Source organism: Odontesthes bonariensis, chromosome 10 (genome assembly GCF_027942865.1).
Source record: "Odontesthes bonariensis isolate fOdoBon6 chromosome 10, fOdoBon6.hap1, whole genome shotgun sequence".
Classification (NCBI taxonomy): domain Eukaryota; kingdom Metazoa; phylum Chordata; class Actinopteri; order Atheriniformes; family Atherinopsidae; genus Odontesthes; species Odontesthes bonariensis.
In genome coordinates this window covers 29844392-29868469 of record NC_134515.1, presented here as the reverse complement: position 1 = coordinate 29868469, position 24078 = coordinate 29844392, and the positions used below count along the sequence as shown (strand labels likewise).

At 41.7% G+C, this 24078-nt stretch overlaps 1 protein-coding gene across 1 annotated transcript in view; it reads right to left on the bottom strand.

The window, feature by feature from the left end:
• Positions 1-24078, bottom strand: part of plxna2 (plexin A2) — a 201442-nt gene that overhangs the window by 165524 nt on the left and 11840 nt on the right. The window contains exons 2-3 of the mRNA XM_075475207.1: positions 9556-10879; positions 3605-3787 (exon numbers count right to left, since the gene is read on the bottom strand). Coding sequence (XP_075331322.1) covers positions 3605-3787; positions 9556-10752 — 1380 coding nt within the window. The 5' untranslated portion in view covers positions 10753-10879. The remainder of the gene's footprint in view (positions 1-3604; positions 3788-9555; positions 10880-24078) is intronic.

The window sequence follows — 24078 nt, the reverse complement described above, 5'->3', positions numbered from 1 at the left end:
ACTGTTTTTTTTCTTGCTGTAGTCAATTACTTGACTTCTAAACTGATTTAAGTTGCCATTGAATCAGAAATAAAAAAAATGTGTTCATTATATAAAAGGCTATTCAACAGGAAAAACAGCAAAACCCTCTTTCTTTAAATTTCTTTAAAATTCACATTTAGCCTCTGCTGCTGTTGTAAGTTAACTTGGCTGGAAGATGTTCACTCTCACTGTGTGTGAATTAACTCTGATCAGTGGTGGAATCCTGATGTGACTCTACTGAGCATGATTTAACCTCCCGTTTTAAGTATTGCTGTGGTGTCTTTTAAAAATCCAATTTTACATGTGAGCCCCCAATCTCCATCTGTATCAAAGACAAGGCTCCCCTCTCTCTTCTTCAATGCTTTTGTTGAATCCCGCCAGTCCCGGTCCCCATGTGGGAGATGTCTGTGCTTAAGCAAGTGAAGCTAATCACACACAGCCTATCTCAGTTTAGATAATGCAATTGTTGAGTTAGTGTATCCAGAAAGTACTCATTCTATAATTTGACCTGCAGACCCTGCAGGTCTTTGGGCAGTAGATACATTGGTGTGATGATGGAGATGTATCTTGATCACCAGTCTGGTGAATATTAATGTACAACCAAAGTCAAAAATTGAATTATGAAATAACTCATGAGCAGTAAACTAACTAGAGGATGTTTTACTATTAGTTAGTTTTACAGTCGCGTATAGGTCCGGTTTTGGTCCTGATTGGAATTCATTTTAGTGTATTTTGAAAAAATTCATGAAGGTCTGGACTATTGACTGGTTTCCTGGAGCTTTCTGCAGAGGTAAACAACTACTGCCTTCCACCATCAATCACTGCCTCCAAGGATGCCACCCAGAAATCAAAATCACTTTCTGTGAGTTTTATGGACACGTAAACACGTAACACATATCTGGAGAATGACAGAAAGTTAATTTGTTCAGAGTCACAAAGTACAGACTGTATTTGATCCAATGTCTCACAGAGAAATGTAATCGCTTTGCTTTGTACACATCACCCCAGAATGTGAGGGCTGCACTGAATCTGGGTAACAAATGTTGTATTATTGTTTCCTGTAGTCTATCTGACTATATATGCATTCTCCTTACCATGGCGTCTGCTTATTTCCCCACCCTCTTAACCCCTCTTCCTCAATCAATCCCTACAAAAGCCTGCCACAGGCAGCGATATCCACCAACACCATCCCTCATGCTTTGCAATGCTCCAGCAAAGCCCAGGAAACAGCAGAATATACAGGAGCTGGTCTGCGGGGAGAGCGAGAGAGAGGTGGAGGGAGGGAAGGAGGAGCGGGATTGAATGGGGAAGCGGTAAATGGAAAGATGGGGAGGGGGCAACTTTGGGATGGGAGCCAATCCAATTACAAGCAGTGGTGCAGTCCTGGTTTCTCTGGCGGCACTAAATTCACATTTCAGTGGTCTCTTCCTTCCTCCCCCAATACCTTCTTCCTTCTCCTTTTATCTCTGCCCATTCCTGCTACTCTGTTTTCTTATTCTTGCTCATCAAGGCTCATACTCACACCCGCTTACTGTGCATCCCTGCACACAACACCCTAGCCATTACTCATTTTTTCTGTCTCTCTGGGTTGCATGGAAGAGGTGAAAATATATAGACTGTGTCACCAGGAAAGCATCAAGCTTGCCACCTTCGCTGTGTCATGCTCAGATCTAAAGGAAGCCTGCAGCACCCTTCTAAAACTCTGTCGGAGCGTATCATCCTTCTGCAGAGGAGCCGCAGCCAGGACTCATCAGGTCATTCTATACATCTGCCCTACCTGTGACACCTGAGGGGGCACACCTTGATGACACAATGAAAGTGTTTCAAGCAGTCCTTTTCTAAACAAGGCTGTTATGCAGCATTATTGATTATTCATTACCTATTATAAAAGTTACGCTTTCTTTTTTCGTGCTGCCACAGACAGCTATAGTGGGTAGGCCGATTGTGGTCATCCTCTCTTTCATGCACATGAAGTAAACAGTCAGAGCTCAGTGAATCATGTGCTTCCATGCAAATCATGGCTTCTCATTTTCCATGAGCACACCGGCATGCATATGGCGGCACATTGGCTGCAGTGCCTTTTCCAGTCAAATGTTTTCAAACAAATTTGTTTCCCATAAGGTGTATCATACCTTCACTTTAAAATAACAACTCCAATCAACAGTCTGACAGTGTTTTATGTCTTTGGAATCTCACTGTTTCTCTTATACCTTTAAAATATATAACTTTCCTCATTATCATTCATGTAATCTATTCTTTAAGACATTTAAAGTGTTCAGAGGCTAAACTTCTCTCATTTGCTCATATGGGATACATCACAGTGAGAGGATGATGACTTATTATGCAGACAATGATAGATTACTGGAAGTTCCTTTGTGTTCTGTTGTTGAAATTGGCATAACTGCCTTATTCTGTCTGTCATGTGATCAATCTCTGTGGGTGTGTGCTCTACCAGGATATTTGTGCTGTGAGCACTGGGCTGTGCAGCTGCTTTTTGTCTAGGTGCTCCTCTCATATCCTGTTCAATTCCTCCTCCAGCTTAGTGTTACTGTGGTTACATGCGAGAGGCAAGTCTGAGAGCCAATACGGCAGCACGCGTGGCTGTTTTGCATTGGAATCTCAAAGATAAAGCAGAGGATATAGGGGGAGAAGCACAGACAGAAGTGTAGGAGGAAGCAGAGGGATAAAAACAATATGCAAGTTAAAGCAGCATAGTTAAAAAAAAAAAAACGCTCTTTGATCTAATTTAACCAAGTAGAATAAAAGTGCTGAATTTTTAAACAGCTCAAACAGGGGGTCACATGACATGAATATTTCTTTCCAGCACAGTCACCACAGCCTGACTGTTGACTTGATCAATAATGGACAAAGGGAGACCAAGCAACCTGGGCAAGCACCACCAATGCCAAACTTACTGAAAGTAACAAGATGTTCATAGCAGAGGGTTGAAATTTTTGATAGTGTGTGTTTAAACGGGGACTTTTTGTATACCCACATATCAGTTGTGTTATTCAGCTATTGTACCCACACAACCTTAATGCATCTAAAATAAAATATGCTAATAACATATTAATGCACAGTGTACAACCACATTTCTCATCCCTGAACCCAAAACACAGCACTTCAGCTCTTCCACTATCCTGTCAGTGCTATCTCATCTACTACCTTTATTCCTCTGGCTGGGGTGTGAAATCTATCATTGCAAACTATCCAGGAGCTCTCTAACCCTCTGTGGCCTCTGTATTCTCTCATACCAAGACTTGGAACTTTAGCGCATGAGTCTGCTCTCTCTTTTTGCTCTCAGTGGGCCATGAGCAGAAAGGTGCCTATTAAAAGTAATAGGTCAGCTCAGGTTATTCAACACTGCAACGCTGAAGCTTACTTAACAAGGCACCAGTAATGACCATTACAGTGAGCTACCCATTGCCATCACCCTTCCCCGGCAGTTTGACTGCAGGCTTTGATCCATCTGCTCGGAAATGGGAGCTCTTCACTGTGTCTGCGCCCCAGCGACCCCTGGACAACCTTAGCCCCGATGTATCATCTGTAATCTCTAAGAGATAAGGGGTGGGGTGGTACTTACCTTCTTTAGTCGTCCACTCTTTGTGCCCACAAAAGCAACGCAGTAGCCATTGTAGACATAGGAAGTCACAGAAGTCATGCGGTCTCGAGTCTCAGTGTAGAGAGTGTGGCCAGTCACCAGCTGAGAGCCGCCAAGTGGCTGGTTGATGTCCAGACCACAGAACGAGTCATCAATGGGCACCGGCTGCGGACAGAGCAAAACAAAGTTTATCGAATCGAGCATAAATAAAAGACAAGAGGACAATTGAAACTGAAAAAAAGCTGGAGACGAAAGAAAGGTGAATGTGGCGCTGAGACAAATGTTTCAGTGTAGAAGCAGGGAGAAATAGGTCATGCAGACTTAAATTACACTAAATTAGTAAAGAGGAGAGACTGAGATACAGAGCATTAGATGAGCAAAGATTAAGCTGGCATTGACATGAAGAGACATAGACAAAGCTATGGAAATAGTTCCAGAATCAGAGTCCTACATGGTAATAAGAGAGCAAGAGAGGTAAGCCTAGGACATGGAGGGAGGTCTGAGTGAGTTTGAGGGGTACATGTGAGTTTCCTGGCTAAACAATTTTTTGTCTTGTTGTTATACTTGCAAAAATATGCATCAGCTTCACCTGACTGAGCTCCACCTTGCTCTCAGTGTGGCTCATTACCCTGCCCTATTATCAGCCCTATGCAGGAAGAAACACACTATATGAAAACTATGTGTACTGACTATCACACACTGTGTGATAACCATGCAGACATGAAGCATGCATGCATCCGAAGAGGCTGCAATTATATGTTTTCCTAAGTTTAATAAAAAATAATCTATACCATTCGGTCTTACTACAACCCCAAATCAGAAAGTTTGAAAAAAAATGCAAAGATTCTTCAGGTCACTTTTCCTTTCATTTCAAACCGGACTGGATGAACACAAGATATCTCATGTTGTGCCTTATCAGCTTCATTTTATTTGTTCATATAAATCCACCTCTGCATTTCAGACCTGCAACAGATTCCAAATTAAGTTTGGATGATCACGTTTTTACACCTTTTTAAAGTTGCTATTCCGTTTCATAATACTCAAAAGATGTTCTGGGCACTGATGATAGTGTCTCAGGCGTTATTTTGTCCCATTCTTCCTTTTTTGCAATCAAATATTGAGGTGTTCAAGAGTGTTGTTGCATTTTCTGTTTTAAAAGTCTCCATATATTCTCTATCGGGGACAGGTCAGGACTGCAGGCAAATCAGTCCAGTGCCTATACCCTCTTCTTCCTCAGCCACGCCTTTGTAGTATGTGCAGAATGATTTCTGTGTTATCTTGTCAAAAAATGCATGGATATCCTTGGAAAAGATGTTGTCTTGAAGGCAGCATATGTTGAAGTTAACATTAGGCTTATACTGTACTGCACAGTAACATTTTAAGTGGCCTTTGTTAATGTAACTCTGCATTGACAAAAGTTTCTCACAGTAACCCGCTGCCCGTGTGGTTATATGAGCTGTTTATGAATAATGGTTCTTGATGCAATGTTGTCAGAGAGATCAAAGGTGTCCAGCATAGGCTTTGCATCCTTTAGCACTAAAACTCTTCAGTCAGCTGTTGACATCACCTGTTTGAAATAACATAGTTATTCTTTTTAACCTCATTACTAACCCTAAATTGACCTCATCCAAACTTAATTTGGAATGTGTTGTTGGTCTGAAATGCAGGATTGGGTGCGTGTTAACAAACGAAATTAAGTTGATGAGACGGAACATGAAATGTCTTGGGTTTGTAATCTCTGCAATAATGTAAAAATCTAAGTACAGAAATCATTTATTTGTTTCTTTGTCTGTTTTCATTTTATTCTTCCCATACCATGCTTAGCTTTTCTGATTTGGGGGTGTAAATTTAACTTTTGTTACAAAGGAAATTTGGCCGTAAGAAAAACATCTTAAGACAAATGCTTGGAGAGCATTCCTATGTCTCGTACTTTCCTAGATCAGTAGAGGAAGAGGAGGTAAATGGTGATGTTGAATCAGGTCAGCTGACACTGTCTGAGTGGCAGTGACCTCAATGTGCCATGTGGAGTAAAGTGAGACGGCCAGTCTATACCCCAAGATGTATATATCCCATAACCCCGGCTCAGAACCCTCTTAATATTCATTCCTCTGACAACAACTCATTAGTTCTCTTTCTGCCACTATATCTATCTCTCATCTGTGTCCTCTTTGCCTTGGTTTCTGTTTGTGTCTCCCTGCCAGTAAGGGACTGTTTATACAGACTATGCTGAGTGACAGTTCCCACTCTGTGAGGAAGATCAGCCTCTCACCACACACCATGGCTGTAAAACCTTTCCACACAGGTTTTCAAGAGCCATACAGCTGACAGTGAATAATCGCATCCACTCTCATACAGTCCCGCCCCTTCACTTTATGGCATTTTCCTTTTATTTCCTATTCCAAAAATAGCACAGAGTGTTAAGGGGTTCTATATTGCAGGACTTAAAATTGTCAAGCTTTCTTTATCCTTTTATTCTAAGGTTAAAGACATACTGGTTTGATGTCTATTCTAAGCATTTGCTTGTGGCCAAACAGAATGAATCGGATGGGAAAGCTTGGACTTATCTGGAGGAACAGCAGTCAGTTCCAGATTCAGTCTGGAATAGAAGATCCCTAAAAATTGTGCAGCTATTTTACATATGGTCAGTTGGACTCTCGACCATTTGGTTCCGATTATATGTAGATTGTTCAGATGATGTACGTTTTAGCAGACTTGGCAGACATCTCAAATCCCCCTAGACTCCATGTAGTCGAGCTTTCTTGTTCAACATCTTGCAGATTTATTTTTATTTTTTTCTTGTTTTGCTTTTTCCCCAATTTTATCATACATTTCACAATAAGTAAAGAAGTGCTGTGGTGCTTTGGCTGAGCTGTTGTCAGACTAACTGTAGATTGTAACACAATGTAATTAATTCTTATCAAATAACTCGCAGTACAGCATCATTCTTAATTTTATCCTGGGCAAAGAGTGGTCAAAAGAGTATGAAGACAGTGCTGCCACACATAATTCCATTTTGTGTGAAATCTGAATGAAAAGGATACATCTGATGTGACAGGATATCTGCTTTCAGAGTTTTGCTCCCAGGGTATACCAATGTTATCAATAGCTCCCCTTTGCTCCAGCCAGTCGTTAATTAGTTGGTAGGGCAAAAAGCACGACAGGAAGATAGACACACACTTAGACAGCCTGATACAAAAGAATCCCATCACGGCTCCCATAGGATTGACTACAGAAATGGTGTGACTCTCCAGATGGCAGAAGGCTGGACAGCTCGGTGATAAATCTTTGATTGGCTGCTGTATCTGAATCCCCTGGCTCAGCCTCAGTTCTATTCCCATCCTGAATGTAAAAGCATACACACAGACCAATGACCACAAGAATGAGATCTGGGCGTACAATTAAAGTTCTCCGCTTTGAGCTTGCTGGCTACCTGCTGCTAGCATTGAAACGGATGAAAAGCAAAAAAGACCAAATTTGTGATTCACTCAAACAGTTAACCAAAAAAGAAAAAATACAGTCTCTAAGGTGGGTCTAACCTTGAGTGACCTCATATTGAGAGGATTTGATGGATCTAAGACATCTCGGCTCTCTAAAAATACCACACATAGAGACTCAAGAACACATTCATTGAAGAAAGACTAGATTTAACACAAGTGTACTTGAAAGCAGCCACACAGCTTGAGCTGAAGGCTTGAACATCAGTATTGTTGACATATCTGGGTGCCATTTGTAATTTGTAAAGATTTAAGAGTTCCTCATCCATTGACATCTATCTGCATAATCCATAATGTGCTCAGGATTTATCGGCTGTTTATTGAGCAGGAGGGCACGGTCTTAAGGGCTGAATTTGACATCATCTCGTCTTGTGCAGCCCTGGTGTATAACATGAGAGGACAGCAGGACATAACCGGCAGTGCATGCCTGCAGAGTGGAGTGGGAGGTGCAGCTTTGCAAGTAACAGCTGGCAACCTTCAATGCACACTGAGATGATAGGGGATTCTTCTGGGAAACTGGAAAAAATGTTCTAATTTGAGCTCCCACAGTTAATAAGGCTCCCAACCACAGCACTGTCATCACTATACACCACCGGCTCTCCTTTTGACGCCTACGCTGCTCTTTCCAACATCTTATTTCACCTTCTCAGTGGAGCTAATGAAACCCAGTAGCCAGTTCCAGATAACATCTCCCTCCTCCTGACAATCACCTCTGACACTGGGCTAATGGTGAATTTACTGATTTTAATAAGAGGGGGTCCATTGAGTTCCCTGAGGGGGATTAGCAACAAAAGAAGCTAATCAGTGCTTTTCATCACAATGAGGGACAGAGATATCATTAAACCCCAACACTACACATGCATATGCCCCATTTTAAAGGGCTTCTCCCATGTACAAGCAGCACAATATAGTAACTTGCTAGTTATACACTTAGCCAGTCATTAATTCTTAATAATCTTAAATTCCTATTAGCAATTACAGAATGAAAGCACAGAGGACGGCAGCCTCCTGGGAACAGAGGAAAATCAAGAAACTTAATTCTACTTGACAACATGCAGCAGATCATGGCCTTTTATTATGGGATAATTGGGGATTTTAGGAGGAATAGGCTGGTGTGTGATCTACACCAACATCACAAGTGGAGTAATTCGAGCGACCCCACCCCCCCTCCCAAACCTCCACCAAACCACACACACACACGCACACACACACACACACACACACACACACACACACACACACACACACACACACACACTCATGCTTTTCAATCTAAAAATGGAGTGTTTATTTGTATTGTGCTAGTGGAGAATGTTATGACTTTCATCCTTGCAAATGCCTTTGTAATTTATGAATCTCTATCACAGAAATACAACTAAAAGTGGAGTCTCTCTGATGTCAGGGCTACAAAATAATTTGGCATCGTCACATGTGGAGTGAGAGTCATTTGTTAATGGAGTGCAAGTAACACAAGGCACTCTGTGTTGCTGTGTTTATTTTCCTTAAAGCACACATGCCCAAAACTCACTGAGATGTCTAGGCTCATTGAGAAACTTGGGTCACTCTTTTACTGTCATATACAGTACAGTGCAAAAGTCTTGAGCTCATTTCTTTATGTTTAGTTTCCAAGTGCCAGACTTTCTTGTAATCCTTTAAATTGGTGTCAGGCCTAAAAAAAAATATCTACTGCAGATTAAGATTATCTGACAGTGATCTCCTTAATAAATAAGAAAAAAATCCAGAAAAGACCTGACACTGGACCTGAGAGAAGCGTCTGACCCTTCAGGCTTCTGTTCATTGAAACCTCATCAGAAATGGTCTCCATGAAAGGGTGGCTTGAAAATCAGTGATGACAGGTCTTATGGAGTGATGAATCCTCCCCAGAGTCTGAAACTCAACATTACCGAAAATATATTAAAATGACAGGGTTTGTCGAAGAATATGTTTAAGAATAAAGGTGGACATACCAAAGATTGACCTTCAAGCTTGTCAAAATTATACAAACTGTATTCTTACCTTATTTTCTGTATTTGCATTCATGTCCACACATAATTCAATTGACTGCTGTTCCTATTTCATGTTTGTATGATACATATAAAGAAATGAGTGAAGGCTCAAGACTTTTGCACAGTACTGCATTAAAGAAGTACACTAGATGTAAATGTTGTTGCACCGTCCAATAATTTTGGCCTTACTGATATTGAGATGAATGTTTGCTTTGTCGTTGTTTGTGGGTTAATTAAAGGAAAACAAAAATTAAATATGAAAACTATGATCCTGCTTTATCTTTTAGCAACTACAATTGCCATTGTTGATTAATTTGTTCAGCATTGTTATCCAATTGTCACACTGCCATCAAAGGCATATTTCAGTACACAGTACGCATGTACAGTATGAATGGGTTTGAATGTTTTTTTTCAAGCCTTAGGTACAACTCACCGCTTTAGTACACTGCACATCTTTGCCAAGGAGCCAGTTGAGCTCCAGGTTTCCTTCCCCTTGGTAGCAGGACTGAAGACGCTCCTTAATTCGTGCATTGATGTCTCGGATCGTGAAGACGCAGAGTGCTGAATCATCTGGTGGTCGATGGAACTGCTTCTGGCCCTTAGAGAAGATGGTGAAGACGACATCATCCTGGGCGCTGATGTTGAGTGAAGCAGCGAGAATGCGGCCTGGCTTGCCAAGGTAGGCAGCCTGCAGTAGCCGATACTCAACACCGTTCTTCACGCAGCCAATAGGCAGGGAGACGTAGGAGTGAAATTTGCGATCATCTTTGCAGAGGCGAACGATGCGAGAAGTGTAGAAGAGATCATTGCTTGATCCACTGGATGACATGCTGTTCTCTGGTGTCTCTGGCTGAACGGTCAGAAAGTAAACGAAGCTGCCGCTGGCGAAGCCATAAACATAGTAGATGTCAAAGTGGGAAACCAAGGCCAGCGTGTCTGACGGAATCTTGATGAGAGAGGACACAAAGTCAGTGTGCAGTTCATAGTCCAGCATGGCAGAAGATTCTGGATCACGTGGCAGTTTTCGACTGGAGATTGTGGGAAAGTAGTCCTGTTTACCATCCACTGCTGTGCCGATGAACAGGGTGCCGTCCTGGCCCTGAGAAGGCACAATGACTCCATACATGGTCCCCGTCTGGTTGACACTGGAGAGGTAGTGCTCTTTTTTGTGGGAGGGCTCCACTAAGATAAAGAGGTCATCCAATCTGAGGAGTTTACAGACCCCCTGGTAGAGGCTGCCACAGGCCAGCAACCGATTTTGGGAATAATCAATGAGCAGAAGCTTGTTGACATTGTTGGTAGAGACAAGGGGCTCAGTGCAGGGCTGAACAATCAGAGGTGGGTAGCAGGCCTTATTGTCATCCTCTGGGCCGGTATCATGGGAAACAAGGAGAGTGAGGTTGCCTGACAGCTTGTACACGCGATTGACGGCTCCGATATACAATGCGCCTGTGGTTTGGTGAACTGTCAGGTGGTTAAAAACCCATTCCCGTCGCTCAGGGTGGAAACTAGTGAACGCCTGCCCGCTTGACATGGCAGGAATTGCAAAAATCCAAAAGTTTAGAGCTGCTATTGCTCCTATCTTGGCGTAAAGTGAAAAAGTTCTGCAGGTAGCCTGTTGGCCCTCCATGTTTAACGGGCCTCCAAGGAAACTGCTGAGTGAGCAGAGAGAATAGATGAGAGGAAAAGGAGATGTGACCTTTTCTTGTTGAAGGCTAACTTTCAGGCCGAAGCTTCACAAAGGTTTTCACATGTTTCTGGAAGTAAAGAAGAGAAAAAACAGAGATGTTAGATTTCACAGCACAAGTCACTCGTCACACGAAGAAACTCACATGACCTAAGGTTTGCTGAGTCTTAGTAAGGCGATGTGCTGTGGGGAAGGAGAGTGGAGGTTCAAAGAGACAATTTGTGGAAACCATTATGGTGCACATTCCAAAGGAGTTGCAGGACTGGGCAAGACAATGCAGGAAAGAGAGGCAGGTTACAACAGCGGAAATTAGCTGGATCTGACTCATGCTAATGCTGCTGCCGTCACACACTGGGCGAGCGGTTTCCAAGAACAGACAGTCCAACACAGACAGCACTTGGACACATGGCAGTGAGTCACTACATTTCAGGTTGTCCTTGAAACTAATAACAGCATTTTAAATCTAATGTTTTCTCCAAAGATTAAATAAGCCTTATTTTGCTGCTCGGCTGTAAAACAAGACATTGAGTTCAAGCTCCAATCACATTTTACTCTTGAAATCATTTGTGACCATACCATCTGACTTAAGATGAAAATCCAACAACAAATGCGCTCTCTTCTATTTAGCATACCCCTGCTCATTTGAAATATGCATTTAACTCCCATTTTACTTGAATAAACTTATCAATTGATGCCCTGAAATCCACTGTGCCCTTTCTGTCTATCAGTAAAAACCTTTTCAGGAAAATTCTGCAATATGTGTGTTTTGTTACAATCGGTAAATCTTTTATTTTGAAACAGGAAATGCATGTCGAATTTCAGGTGACTCATTTCCTTGCTTATAAACAGGAAGTGAGGAGAAGCATGCTGCAGAGTTGTTGTATTTGTTAGTTTTTTCTACCATGTTGAATCTGCCTGCATCTTATGCTCTTTGATGGCATCGTTGGTATGTATCAAGTAGTTTTATTGTTATTAATGATTGCAGATTCACAGATTATTTTTGTGTCAATGTTTTTGAGAAGTTTATGCAGAAAGTCTATTGAGTCTTTATAGTTACTGTTACTGTTGTTAAAATTCATGTAAGGGAAGAAATGTGAATAAATAGTTGATTATACGTTAAAATATATTAAAAATACAATGGTTTTGCAGGTAAAAAAGGTAATAAATACATGAAAGGTAGCAGTTAAAAACAAGCACTTTAGTTAATTTAAGAATCAGTATATTTACATGGTGTGTGTGTGTAAGTATAAAGACGAAGCAATTTTATTTGTATTCATGATGTCTTTGTGTGTTTTAGTTTTACTCTTTCTTGCGTCATTAAACCTGTGGACAAGGGACAACTGTCTCCAGAGTCGTGATGTTGGGAAGGAGTTTGTCTAACTGCCAAGGTGTATCACAGCACATATACTGAGGGCAGCATAATGTGCAACTATTTGGCTTACAGTAGCTGCAGAGATCTCTTTCAGCAGGTGCCATAAACCCAAAGACAGAGCTCTATGCGGTCTGTCCCCAGGAGTTAATTATCTCGTCCATTGGAAGAGAAGGCCTGGATCTTATTACTGGAACAAACTGAGAACAAATTGGAAACCACTTCCACACACACCTCCCCTCACTCCCTGCCCTTTAAGGGGCACAATTTACAGAATCTGAATCTATTAATTATAATTTTCTAAACGTTACATTTCCTTTCATTTCACCTGCTTGCCTGATCAGATTATAGAGGAATTAATCACCGGCACAACAATCATATTTAAATAAATTAGCAACCGTGATATATCTGTACATAACTCCCTCATAAAAGCACCAGCCAAGAGAATATACACAATGTGTGTGTACGTGTGTGTGAGTGTTTGTGTGTGGCTCATTGCTGCAGTATTATCAGTGTGCTCTATCAGAACCAAGCAGTGTGAGAGGCTAACAAGTGGAGAGAATGGCAGTGCATCCCAAAATCAAGTATGATCAGGCGTAGCGATCCAACAAGGGTAATTACTGTGGAGCTAAAGGAGGTAAGCTGGGGAGCGACACAGCGATGCCAGGGGCTGGAACGTGTCAGAGACGGCCCTACATCATTTGTCACGCTCCAGATTTGCATTTGCAGCAGAGAGGGCACTGAGAATCAAGGGTGAAAGATGTGGCTGGAATAATCAGCAACTGCACCTTGAATTAACATGCAGCTGAAGGTAGGAAGGGAGTGTTACAGGGCAAGAAACAAAAAGATCTAAGTTATAGCGGCGACTGCAGTCAAGCCAGGATTGGTTTGCAAAGTTGACTTGGAATTCCCTCTGAACAGTGTCAGCCCTCTCGTGAACCTCATGTCTAATCCAATAATGGCCATCTTGGGGTCCCTTCCCACCCCCTTTTATCAACGGGTACAGCTCTGTCTCTAAATATAGACCCTTAGGAGGTGTATTGATCCATTGGTCCATAAACATAGGTCCTAAGGCTCAGTCAAGCTGTTCTAGGCGTGTGTATAGGCGGAGGCGTGGGAGGTGCTCTGTCCCAGAGGCACTTTATTAGCATGGTCATAAAAGTGCCATTGCTACTAAGAAAAACAGCGAGGGCTAGACCCCAAGCCCCACTTTCAGCTGCCTGCACGCTGCTACACTCCTTTGTTTGAGTTTGTACAAGCTGGATGTGCGAAGTGGATCCCTTTGGTGGCATAATCAGCCTCCTGCTGAGCTAGCTTTTTCACTCAAACACCACAGCCTTTTGCCCTTTAGGGCTTTCGCTACACCCCCGCCCCTTAATCATATATACAACATTTTCTCCCCACTATCTTTTTTTTTTCCCTCTCCCTTCTATTTCTCTCTTCCTCCCAAATCGCTGCAAGAAATGTATGCATCACTCCCTTAAGTTGTGGCAACAGCTGCAGAGGCAGAGAGTGTCTGAATGGTGTAAATAAAAGGCTCCACCAAGGTTATCCATTCATATTGCTTTTGGCTTTCAATGCAGGGAACAACGTCTTTGTTTAAGTTGATTGCATGACCACCTCTTTGTCGTGCATGACACAGACTTCTCAGTACTATGCAGCTGTGGAGGAGACTTGAAAAGAATAAGAACAACATCGGATCACCCCTTGCGCTCTGTAGTTCAAAGCCGCGTCTCTCTTTTGTTTATTAGGAGTCAGAGCTACAGAGAAGTACATTAACATATAAATGCAGCCAGGAATGATTCATGCTTAAATACAATTACCTACTGACCTAAAAAAGCAGAGGGCATGACTGTTGCAGCAATAAATAAGATTGTGGGCGAGGTAGAAGTCAAAGATAGGGCAGCATTTTCACCTCTGATATAAGTCAACAACACCATTTTTTTCTCACTGATGCTGTGGCTGCAAACGGTAATCGACTCATTCTCAGCAGCATTTAAACGCAATGAAAAATCTCCACCGTCCACGTGTGCGTACATTTATATTCTAACATTCATCTTACAAACACGAAAGGCAAAGAAAGAGGAGCAGACAGTCCAGAGAGACTCACATTCCAGCGTACACGCAGGCTGTGATCATGGCTTGGCGAAAAGACAGTTTGTCCAAAACTTCCCATTCATAATGAATAGTCAGGCATAGAAAACACTGCGTTGGCACACTCAGCCATGCAACTTCCGAGTGCTTGTTAAACAAACTGGTCCCACTGGCTCCCTGTGCTCTGTCACTGTGTCTGATTGTGGGTTCCCTGCTGAAATGCTGGTGATTTCCCCTGCCACTGGGCATGATGCAGTGGCAATGCCAACCATGGTCAAAGTAGTCACATTGTGGTAAACTGAAAGGATGCTAAGATGCAGCAGGAGCCACAGAAAAAGCAATGAAGAAATTAGAAAATGCAAAGTGGTAAGCTTTGCAAACAATCACTCAGGGTTGCGGACAAAACAGCCTGACGGCAGTCTAGGAGTCGGCAAACTGACAGTGGAAAGTAGCTTTGGGAAGTGGGAACAGCTCTATCAGCCTACAATAGACAGCAGGTCTGCTGCTTTTGTGCTTTTTTTCTTTTTTTGTTCCCACATGCTAAGCTTCTTAACAATATAGCCACATTTGTTTGATCTCCTAAATTCATATTCACAGCAATTGTACTGCAAAAGATAAAGAACACAAACCAAATCCGTTTACGGAGCTAAATCCATTGTTGTTGTTTAAAAAAAATGGAAATGGGAGATCATAATTTCATGCCTTGGATTAATGTGTTATTCTCAGTAGGATTAATGTAAAGCGTGAAATCTAAATGCTTAAGTAAAAGTGATACGCTACAAATCAAGAAAATCTGGGGAGAAAAAAAAAAGAATCAACAAACTAGCTAGTCAAGAAAAGTGAAAGTTTTTTTTAACATTTTTTGTCTGGTAAGCTTTTTACATTTGACTTGGCAATTTGCATAGTTGAAACAGAAAAGTTTAATCCTCCCTTAAGGAAGATCCTCTATAGGAGCGCAGCTGAGGTAAGTCCATTAGTCCTCTCTCTTCACTTCCATGAAGAGCGAAGCTAATGAGACGACTCGTTGACATCTTGTGTTGTTGGACGTGAGTTATATTTATACACTCTTTCGGCTCAGTAGGAAAATGGATTTCTTTGCTCCAGTGCCAGTTCCATCCATCCTTCCTTCAAGCCACCACATGGAAATGACATGATAGCAAAGCGGAGAGATAGCATCCTCAAAAACCAAAACCTTGCCTGTAATTGCATTCCCTTCACTCTGTCTGGTTTTATGTTCTGCGTTGTTGGAGCAGGCTGAATATGCCCAATATGTCTCTGTAACAATTAATGATGCTAAAAATGAAGGAGGTGGAAATTACAGTGGCACAAGTACCACAAAGGCTTGCTCACAGCTTCAGAAGACAAAAATAATAATGTTACTGCTGATTTAAATTCATCACTGTGCAAATTTCTAACTTGACCTTTTCTAAACTGTTTTGTTTGTCTTTTGACGTGATATGCACGAGGCTCTGAGCTATGGCTAAAAGAGCTGTAAGTCAGTGACGCACAGTGTATTAATGCACACTTATCCACAATTAGGCATGTGCTCTAAGGGCGCTCTCACAGAGCACTTTGCATTCAGTGCTTAATAGCACGATCTTTGTTAGTGACCCATATCAGGGCACTTGCTCATGATCGTATGAGTTTAGAGGCCTGCAGCGAGGCCCTCACTCGCCTTTCACTGAATTGCACCCATTGAAAGCAGTCACAGTGTATCAGCCTGCCTCAGCCTCTTAGAATAGTTACTCCAATGAAAGCATATAAGAGATAATTAACACCACACTACAAACACAAAAGATTGGGCAAAAAAATTGAGCCAACCATCGTTCCTTTACATGCTGCCATAGGAAATAGGACATAGGAAGGGACATATAAAACATATACAAAGACAAATAGAAATACAAAATGAGACATAAACAGTTTGTAATATTCTAGCTAATTTGATTAACTAATATTTGGTATGACCACGCATATTTTTTAGCCTGAACTCTTACTTACTTACTTCATACTTTCTTTTAGTAGTCTTTAGGAATAGATATCCAGGCTTCTTGAAAGACATTCCAAAGCTCTTTTTTGGATGTTGGCTGCCTTTTGTTCTGTTCTCTGTCAACATGATCCCACACTGCTTCAATAATGTTGAGGTCCAGGCTTTTAGGAAGATTCATCACTCCTGTTGTCACTGATTTTCTCTTGTTCTTGCCTTATTTGGCATACCTCAGTCTATTTTCTCTTCTTTAAGAATGGCATCTTGACAGCCACACTTCCATGGAGACCATTTCTGATGAGGCCTCAGTAAAGGACCACATGCATATCTCAGATCCTGTGTCAGGTCTTTGCTTAAGTTTTTTTCTTGTTCATGAGGACAACCCTTTCAGATGCTATTAATCTGCTGGAGACTGATAAAAAGCAACCAATGGCCCAAAAACACCTTTGAAAGATCTTCAGAAAGCCTGGTGAACTATTGATGAAGACCATCTTAAAAAGAAAAGTCTGGCTCCTTGGAAACAAAATATAAAGAAATGAAAGGTGGATAAAAAGTTCTGCACCCTACTTTAAAAACATCTCATCATGACGTAGGAATAACCACTCTCGGCATCGCTGCTTATCTCTAAGCGCAAACAAAAGCACATGTATCTAATCTTTCCCATTTCCCCTCTGCTGAGCCCCCCTCCCACTTCACACACCTCGAACTCTGTTTGAGAAATCACACGCTGATATTACGCCTAAAACCTATGACATCCACGAGAAAGATTACGGTTGTCATTATAGTGATTTTTGGTTCCCCTCCCACAGCTAACACCTTCTTAAAAATGCACAGCCATGCTAATTTGCACCCTTATACTCCACAAGCTTCCAACTTCCACAAAGTGAACATGAGCATATTCATGCACACACAAAGTCTCACACTCATATAGACAGGGGCATACAGACACCCATTCTGATGTACATAAATCATCCCCTTTTTTTCCCCCAATCAATCCTTGCTTCGTTAACTGGCCCTGTATACCTCTCCTATTAAATTGGTGGTTGAATCCCAAGGTGTGATCCTCTCAAGCACTCCCACTGGTGGTGTAGTAGTATTTGGTGTTCACCTCATCATTTCTGTCTGTCATCCAGTGAGAGCAGATTTTTATTAGGAGGCATTTCCATAAATCTAAATTGTAAAGGACCCTGGTGAGAGAAGAAAGAATCCTCAGTAGGTGAAGGAAGCAAAGAGAGCAGGATGTCACATGATCAGATATCCCACCTCAGCTTGTACACAGATTGGAAGTGAATCTGGCTTTTTGATTGACACTATACACTGAATATCAAATTGCAGGGCCTTAACTATTCTGGAGGCATGTTGCCAAAGCTGCATTGTCCTGTCACTTTGAAAGTAAATATAGTGGTTTAATTTAAAGCCAGGGAAGATGCAGTTCAGGTGAAGTAGCTGTGATGAGTAACAGCTAGTGGTGCATCTGAAATTGAACAATGCCTATATGCAACATTAAAGACAGGACTTACAGCAACACACAGTGTCCTAAACACCTACAAAATTGAAGAATCAGGTATATGGAGGGAAGAGTGAGGATTGAAAAGTGTATTTTCAACTGGACTGACTGATCCTCTAAATCAAATTATTCCTTTCGAGCAGTTTTAGGAAAGCTTCTATTCATAACTGTGACCTTCAAAAATGCATTCTTGCATTTCCCATATCTGAATCTACTTCTTTAATGTCAAATCTTATGGGACATTTAAGAGTTGCTGAAGCAGACAAATGGACTTGGCAAAAAGAAGAATTTGGCTTGTGCACTGGGTCGCAGGTGCAAAAATTTGGCCTGAGGAATGTTGGTCTGAATGAGCGACCGATTGAAGTTTGTAGAGGGCTCAGTTCAACTGGCCGCCCTGCAATCAGATTATATAAGCTCTAAGTCATTAATGTCCTGCATCACGGGTCATAACACCACATCAAGAACATGCAGGTGACATTAACCTAAACAGGGTCAGACCACAGCAGTGTGTGCATATGTCCACTAAAGTACCAGCATTTCCATAGCATTTGTCTCACTGGTTTGTGTAAATGTTCATGCTTTCTTTATAAGTAGACTAACCCAGCAGAGGTGCTATCTGCCTGTGGCTGGACTCTGTCCTCGGCTTTGCAGCTGTCCAATCAGATTGAACCAACGATGGAGGCAGCAATAAAATACAGCGAGACAGAAATTAGATAAGGGGACAGAAACAGTGAATGATGCCCTGTGAAAGTGGGCGAAAAAGACAAAGCACACACATAAAAAAACTACTTAAAGTTTGAGAGTGTGAGGGAGGTAAAAAGATGAAGGTAAGACAAGGACAGCAGGGGAAGAGAGGAAGGAAGAAAGGAGAAGGAGCCATGCAGTCATTATTCCAGCTGGGTAACAAGCCGTTACAACCACAGCGGCAGCCACGACTCCAGAAGTTGGCATGCTACATCCACCATTATCTGGAGCAAATTTGTAGCGGCTGACTGGTATACTCGAGTGACGGAGGGGTCAGTCACAAAGTGAGAGGAAACAGTACTGTATAACGGCATGTTGATAAAAGGAGGTGAACATAAATCTTTGTAAGATCATTTTGACCTAAATGTAAATTATATCTACTCATTAGACAACAAAACCTGTTATTTCAGCCAGCCAAAATCCAGAATAGTTATATAAGAGTTTCTAGGGAGAGGAAAAAATTATGGCAATCCTGTCAGTCAAAGTAATCCCTTCAATTTTTCCTGCAACTGTTTCATCTAAGGACTGTATGATATAGCCTGCAGCTCCCTAATCACATGCTGGCTGAAAGGATAAAGGTACTTTGGATTGGCTAACAGCCAGGTACTGGAAACTCAGTAGGAGGTGCACTCTTCATCCGATCTTCACCATCAAAAACATAGCAAATGTGCACATACAGCTTGGGGAGGACGTGCTATACAAGTGAGGTAATATGAAAGGTTATTTCCACGTATGGTGACAGACTGTATCTATAAAGTCGGGCTGTGATCTATGCTGTTACAATGACAATGGAACCAGTGATGTAATAAAAACATGTAACAAGTGCTTTGCCAGCAGCAGCTCTATCAATGCTAAAATCAATTATCTGTCAATGCAATTAACATGACAGCAGAGAGTGCATAGCCTCCCTTTCCTTCACTGATTTGAATCCTGAAACCGTTCTATGCACCATGCAAAAGCTAAAAGAAAAACCCATAGCTTTCTCATGAAGCTTATTGGTCAGTTTTTAGTGCAATGATGAAGCAGAAATCATGCTAATCCCAGTTATCATGAGACTGACTGACGACATCTACAGCTGCAGTTAGTGTGTATGTGCTGCAGCTCAATCTAACGTCAGGACTTGTTATACCTACACTGGTCCACAGGCTCAAAAAAGGAAAGATGTTGTAGTGACACAACAAAGGCTCAAAACTGTGAGAAGGCAACATTTTTGTTTCTATATAGTTTTGTGTAGGGCAGCATTCATGTGACATGTTGGCACACTTAAAAAAAAAAACAAATATAACAAATACAGAGTGACAGCAAAGTTGAAAAGTGAAAGAACTTTAGAAAACAACACATTCTCATTTCCAACTTGTCACATCCTGCCAAGAGCCCCGCACATCAGTTTTCACCACACAGGGAGACTGCTCTTAAGCTGCATATTGCCAAATGTGTTCTTCTTCTGTGGTTACTGATGGAACGGCTGCGCCAACAGTAAACGCCGACAGGAAGATGTCATTCTACACTACTCGGTTATCAACAATTAACACGGAATGTGAAAGGAGGTCGACGGGAAGGAGGGGTGAAGATATCTGACACCCAAACAGGCCATCATGCTTGAGTCCAGCTTTAACACCACTGTTTTTTAATTTCTTTTTTTAATTTTTATTTTGACCTTCTGCTGTACTACTTTTTCTCCCATTAAAAGGACTTCGCTAAGATTATACAATAAAAGTAAATGCTTAAGATTACCAATGAAAATACTTAAAGGTTAAGAAAACATGATTAGGTTTTAAAATACAGAGTTCAACATATTTAATTGAAAAACCAAAAAGAAAAAAATTCTGCTAACTTCTTCCACACTGCCACCCAAACGTGACCTGATACGTTACCAGCCTGGGAAACTCTGCACATCCACAACTCGTGCTTTGGGGGTACTCTCTGCAATTAAAAGAAACATAGCATGAAAAAATTGTTCTATCCCTTATTGTTAAATGATACGTTGCACTTTGTACCAATTTACTTATCAGCAGGCAGTTTCCAATACCTTTTAAAGGAAATTTCAACAACCACAGCAAAGACAAATATTTCTTCGCCTGACAGACAGTACTGGCCACTTGAAAATATGGCCGCCAGGTCTGTAATTCTTTTCATTTCAGGCTTTAGTGCTGGCCGAGGTCCTGCTTAGGATCATCAGTCGAACCTTAAAAAGACACTCGGCGACTTTATCTAAAATGCACAACGACGATGACTGATTGCAATGGAAGAGCTTGCGAGGAGTTAAACTGTCTAACCCCAACGACCTCGCACTTCTTCCCTCCAGACTGAGTGTAAAGGTATAAACATCTTTGTCATGTCTCCACACCACCCATTCATCTGTTTTCTCACCAAACTCAATTAATGATCAAAGAAGGATCAACATTATAGTCTGACCAGACCCAGACAGCCTCTGTGAGTGGATAACACAGATAAGGCTTCAAGAAAAACACGAAGGAAGAACTGGCTGCTTCGGAAGTCTGCGACTGCTCACACTAGCAAAGGTAAAAACAGTTGAAAGCTGGAACTGTGAAAACATTTCACACGCTATTTGTCAAGTAATCTTATCATTTCCGCAGAGACGAAACAGAGGGAACATTTCAGTTAATGTAGTGTTTGTATTATTATGTAAACTCTTCCAAGAGGAAGGAAACCTTTTCTCATTGTGTTCAGGACCTGCTGTGACCCCAAGCATAATGTAGCCTCCCTCTAAAATACACACAGCCGTCTGCAGACCATTAAAGCCTATTTTTTAGGACTTCTCCTCTGAGGTGCATATAACAAATGCATTATCACATGGCAGCAGAGGGCTCAGCCTCTCGCTGGCTTGCTCTCTCAGTTTGTTTCTCTCCACCTCAGCCTGATAGCGGCCCCTCTAATTTCATCAGATGTGATAAAGCACCACAAAATCAAGTCTGCAGCTAGTTACTTAACCCAATCTCCCTTTGGATGAGAGGCAATAACAGCATGTGGTGAGGAAATTGGGTGCTTACTCACACGGAAGGATACATGCCTTGCAAGCAGAATGTGGTGGATAGTGTGAAGACTCTTCAAACAGAAGAACTGTACTCTTAGTGTGCATACAGCAGTATGTGACTGCTAAACGAAAGGCAGCCTGTAATATGCATTCCACGAAAGAATATTGACTTTTATATAAAAGAATAAAGGATTTTTTTGGGTTTACTCACCACGGAATTGAGGCATGTATTATGTAGAGGCCACAAGGACCAATTCATGAGCAGTAAGAAAGAGCGAGATCGTGCTTAACCACAACAACTGTTGGAAAGGTTTATATAGTTTTCCTTGAAATACTAACAGTACATACAAACTATCTTTTAAGTGAAGTTTGAGCCAAGTTTAAAAAAGAAATACTGCTACAGACCACAGCTATTAGAAAAGCTTGCATTACATTTGTATGCAAGCTTACATTTGTATGCAAGCTTACAATGAATATGAATAATGAAAAAGCACCGAGCGCTGCAGTAAGTGTTAATTCAAGCCTTGTCCGCAGTGGGTGTATAAAAAAATGCACCTGATCGTCCTCCGGAGTGCGGCAGCTGCTGCGCGGCTATGCCAGGACACGAGGGAATAGAATGGCACTGAGCTCAGAGACCAAGCTGGCTGAGTGACAGCATGACTTGCCGGATCAGAACTGAAGCGCACATGCATGCCCTCCAGCCTGTTCTGTGTGAGCTCCGTACAGGATGTAGTGCTGGCTGTGATACGGTGGAAAATCAGCATTGGCCGATTTCCTGTGAGCCAGTGTTCTGAGAGTCGAGCAGGCATATCGCCACAGCAAGCACTTTTCTCTCAACACAGGAGGACTGTCAGATACGTTTACTCGCATTTTTAATTTGAATTAAATAAAAACATATTGCTCAATAACATCATACTACATCAAACTTATATTTGACAAGGATTTAAATATTTGAAATTCAGCATGATGGTAAAGAAAGGTTAGTGTACACACCAGTGACATATAGCTTGTGTCCTCACCTATAGAAGCGCATCTATTACACACGTGGCACAGTAGTTCCCTCCTGCTTAAATTAAGATGGGTGAGCAGAGTGAGGTGGGAGGTGGGAGGTGGATGGAAGGAATTTCACGGTGACCTAGAAGGTCTGGGATTGAAACAGTGTGTTGGCAGAGTAACACCAATTCATGCTCTTAATCAGAATTGCTGTGAAGGCTGAGTACTGTACTGTATTGTACACAAGAAAAGGGATGCATCAAATTATTTGAGCTCCACTGTGATGAAGCACGCAGAATGGCAAAGGATCAGAAGGAGAACAGGTCCAATACTTTTTATGTTCAAAGCCACTGGAGGCAGGAGAGAAAAAGAAATGTCCCTGTGGACTTAAATAGACAGGCAATATTGAAAAACCTTGCTCTACACAGTCTATTAATCACCCAGCATACTTAATTCTTGTTTCCACATCCACTCCTGTTACTATTTCATTCATTATACCAGCAGTAACTCAAGGCTGGTGATCTGGCAATTTTTGGTTATTCAAAAGAAGTCATGCAGTCTGAAGTACAACAAGTCCTCCCATCAATAAAACCCTGTGGGTAGGTTTTTTTCACTCCCCTACATACGACCCATAATGGTGACCTGTAAAGTGCTGCGCCTACAAATGGCAGGAGGGCATTATGACTCATAAAAGCATTTCCACATCAGAACAGATCTCATTCTCAAACCACAAAATTCTCATTAGGAGGAAATAGAAGTGTGAAGAGCGCGGTTACACAGAACACTTCAAACCATACCCTTTTTACTAAAACACCTATGTCACTGGCTTGTTGGACTTACAGATTAACATCCCTTGGTTAGGGTTAAAAATAGAAAAACAATCATGGTTAGGGCTAAAATAAGTTCCTTTTACAAACTGTCCATCGCCTTTTTGTTACGACAAAACTTTGTCACATCCTGGTTTGGCGGTAATATGACTACTTGGAATTGAAACGACTTGGGTACGGTTAGAAAACAGGGCATGACATGTGTGCGGGAGAAGGACAGTCTCCTGAAACGAGAATGAGGTGACTAAGGCATCTGTGGCAAACAACTCATGTGAGATGCCTATACAGGACAATTATTTGTGAGTCTCGGAGCTGCTCTGCCATAACAAGAATCCCTACAGCCCGCTTGTGACATCAGTGAACCTGGGAATCGGTGCTTCACACTCATTTTCACAGGCCAGAGATTCCTGAGTCTGTTCCCTGCTATGCTGCAGATTTAACACAGAGACAGTCAAGCCATCCATATTCTTGAGACAGACGTTGGTGAACATCTATTATATATGGCCGCTGAGCCTGTGTCAGTATTCTTCTTATGCTATATCTTGATACAGTCGCAGGCAAGTAGGCTTGAATCTCTTGGAAAGCATATAACTGATGTATTCGCACATGCCTGCATGTGTGTAAGTAGGTCTTAAGGAAGAGAAGAAATTGATTTCCAGAGCAGAACCTGTCTTAAATCCAGCACAAGTATGAAACAGAGCGTAATTCTTGCAGTGATTTGAGTGCATGTAAAATGTTGGGCAAGTGAAATACTTG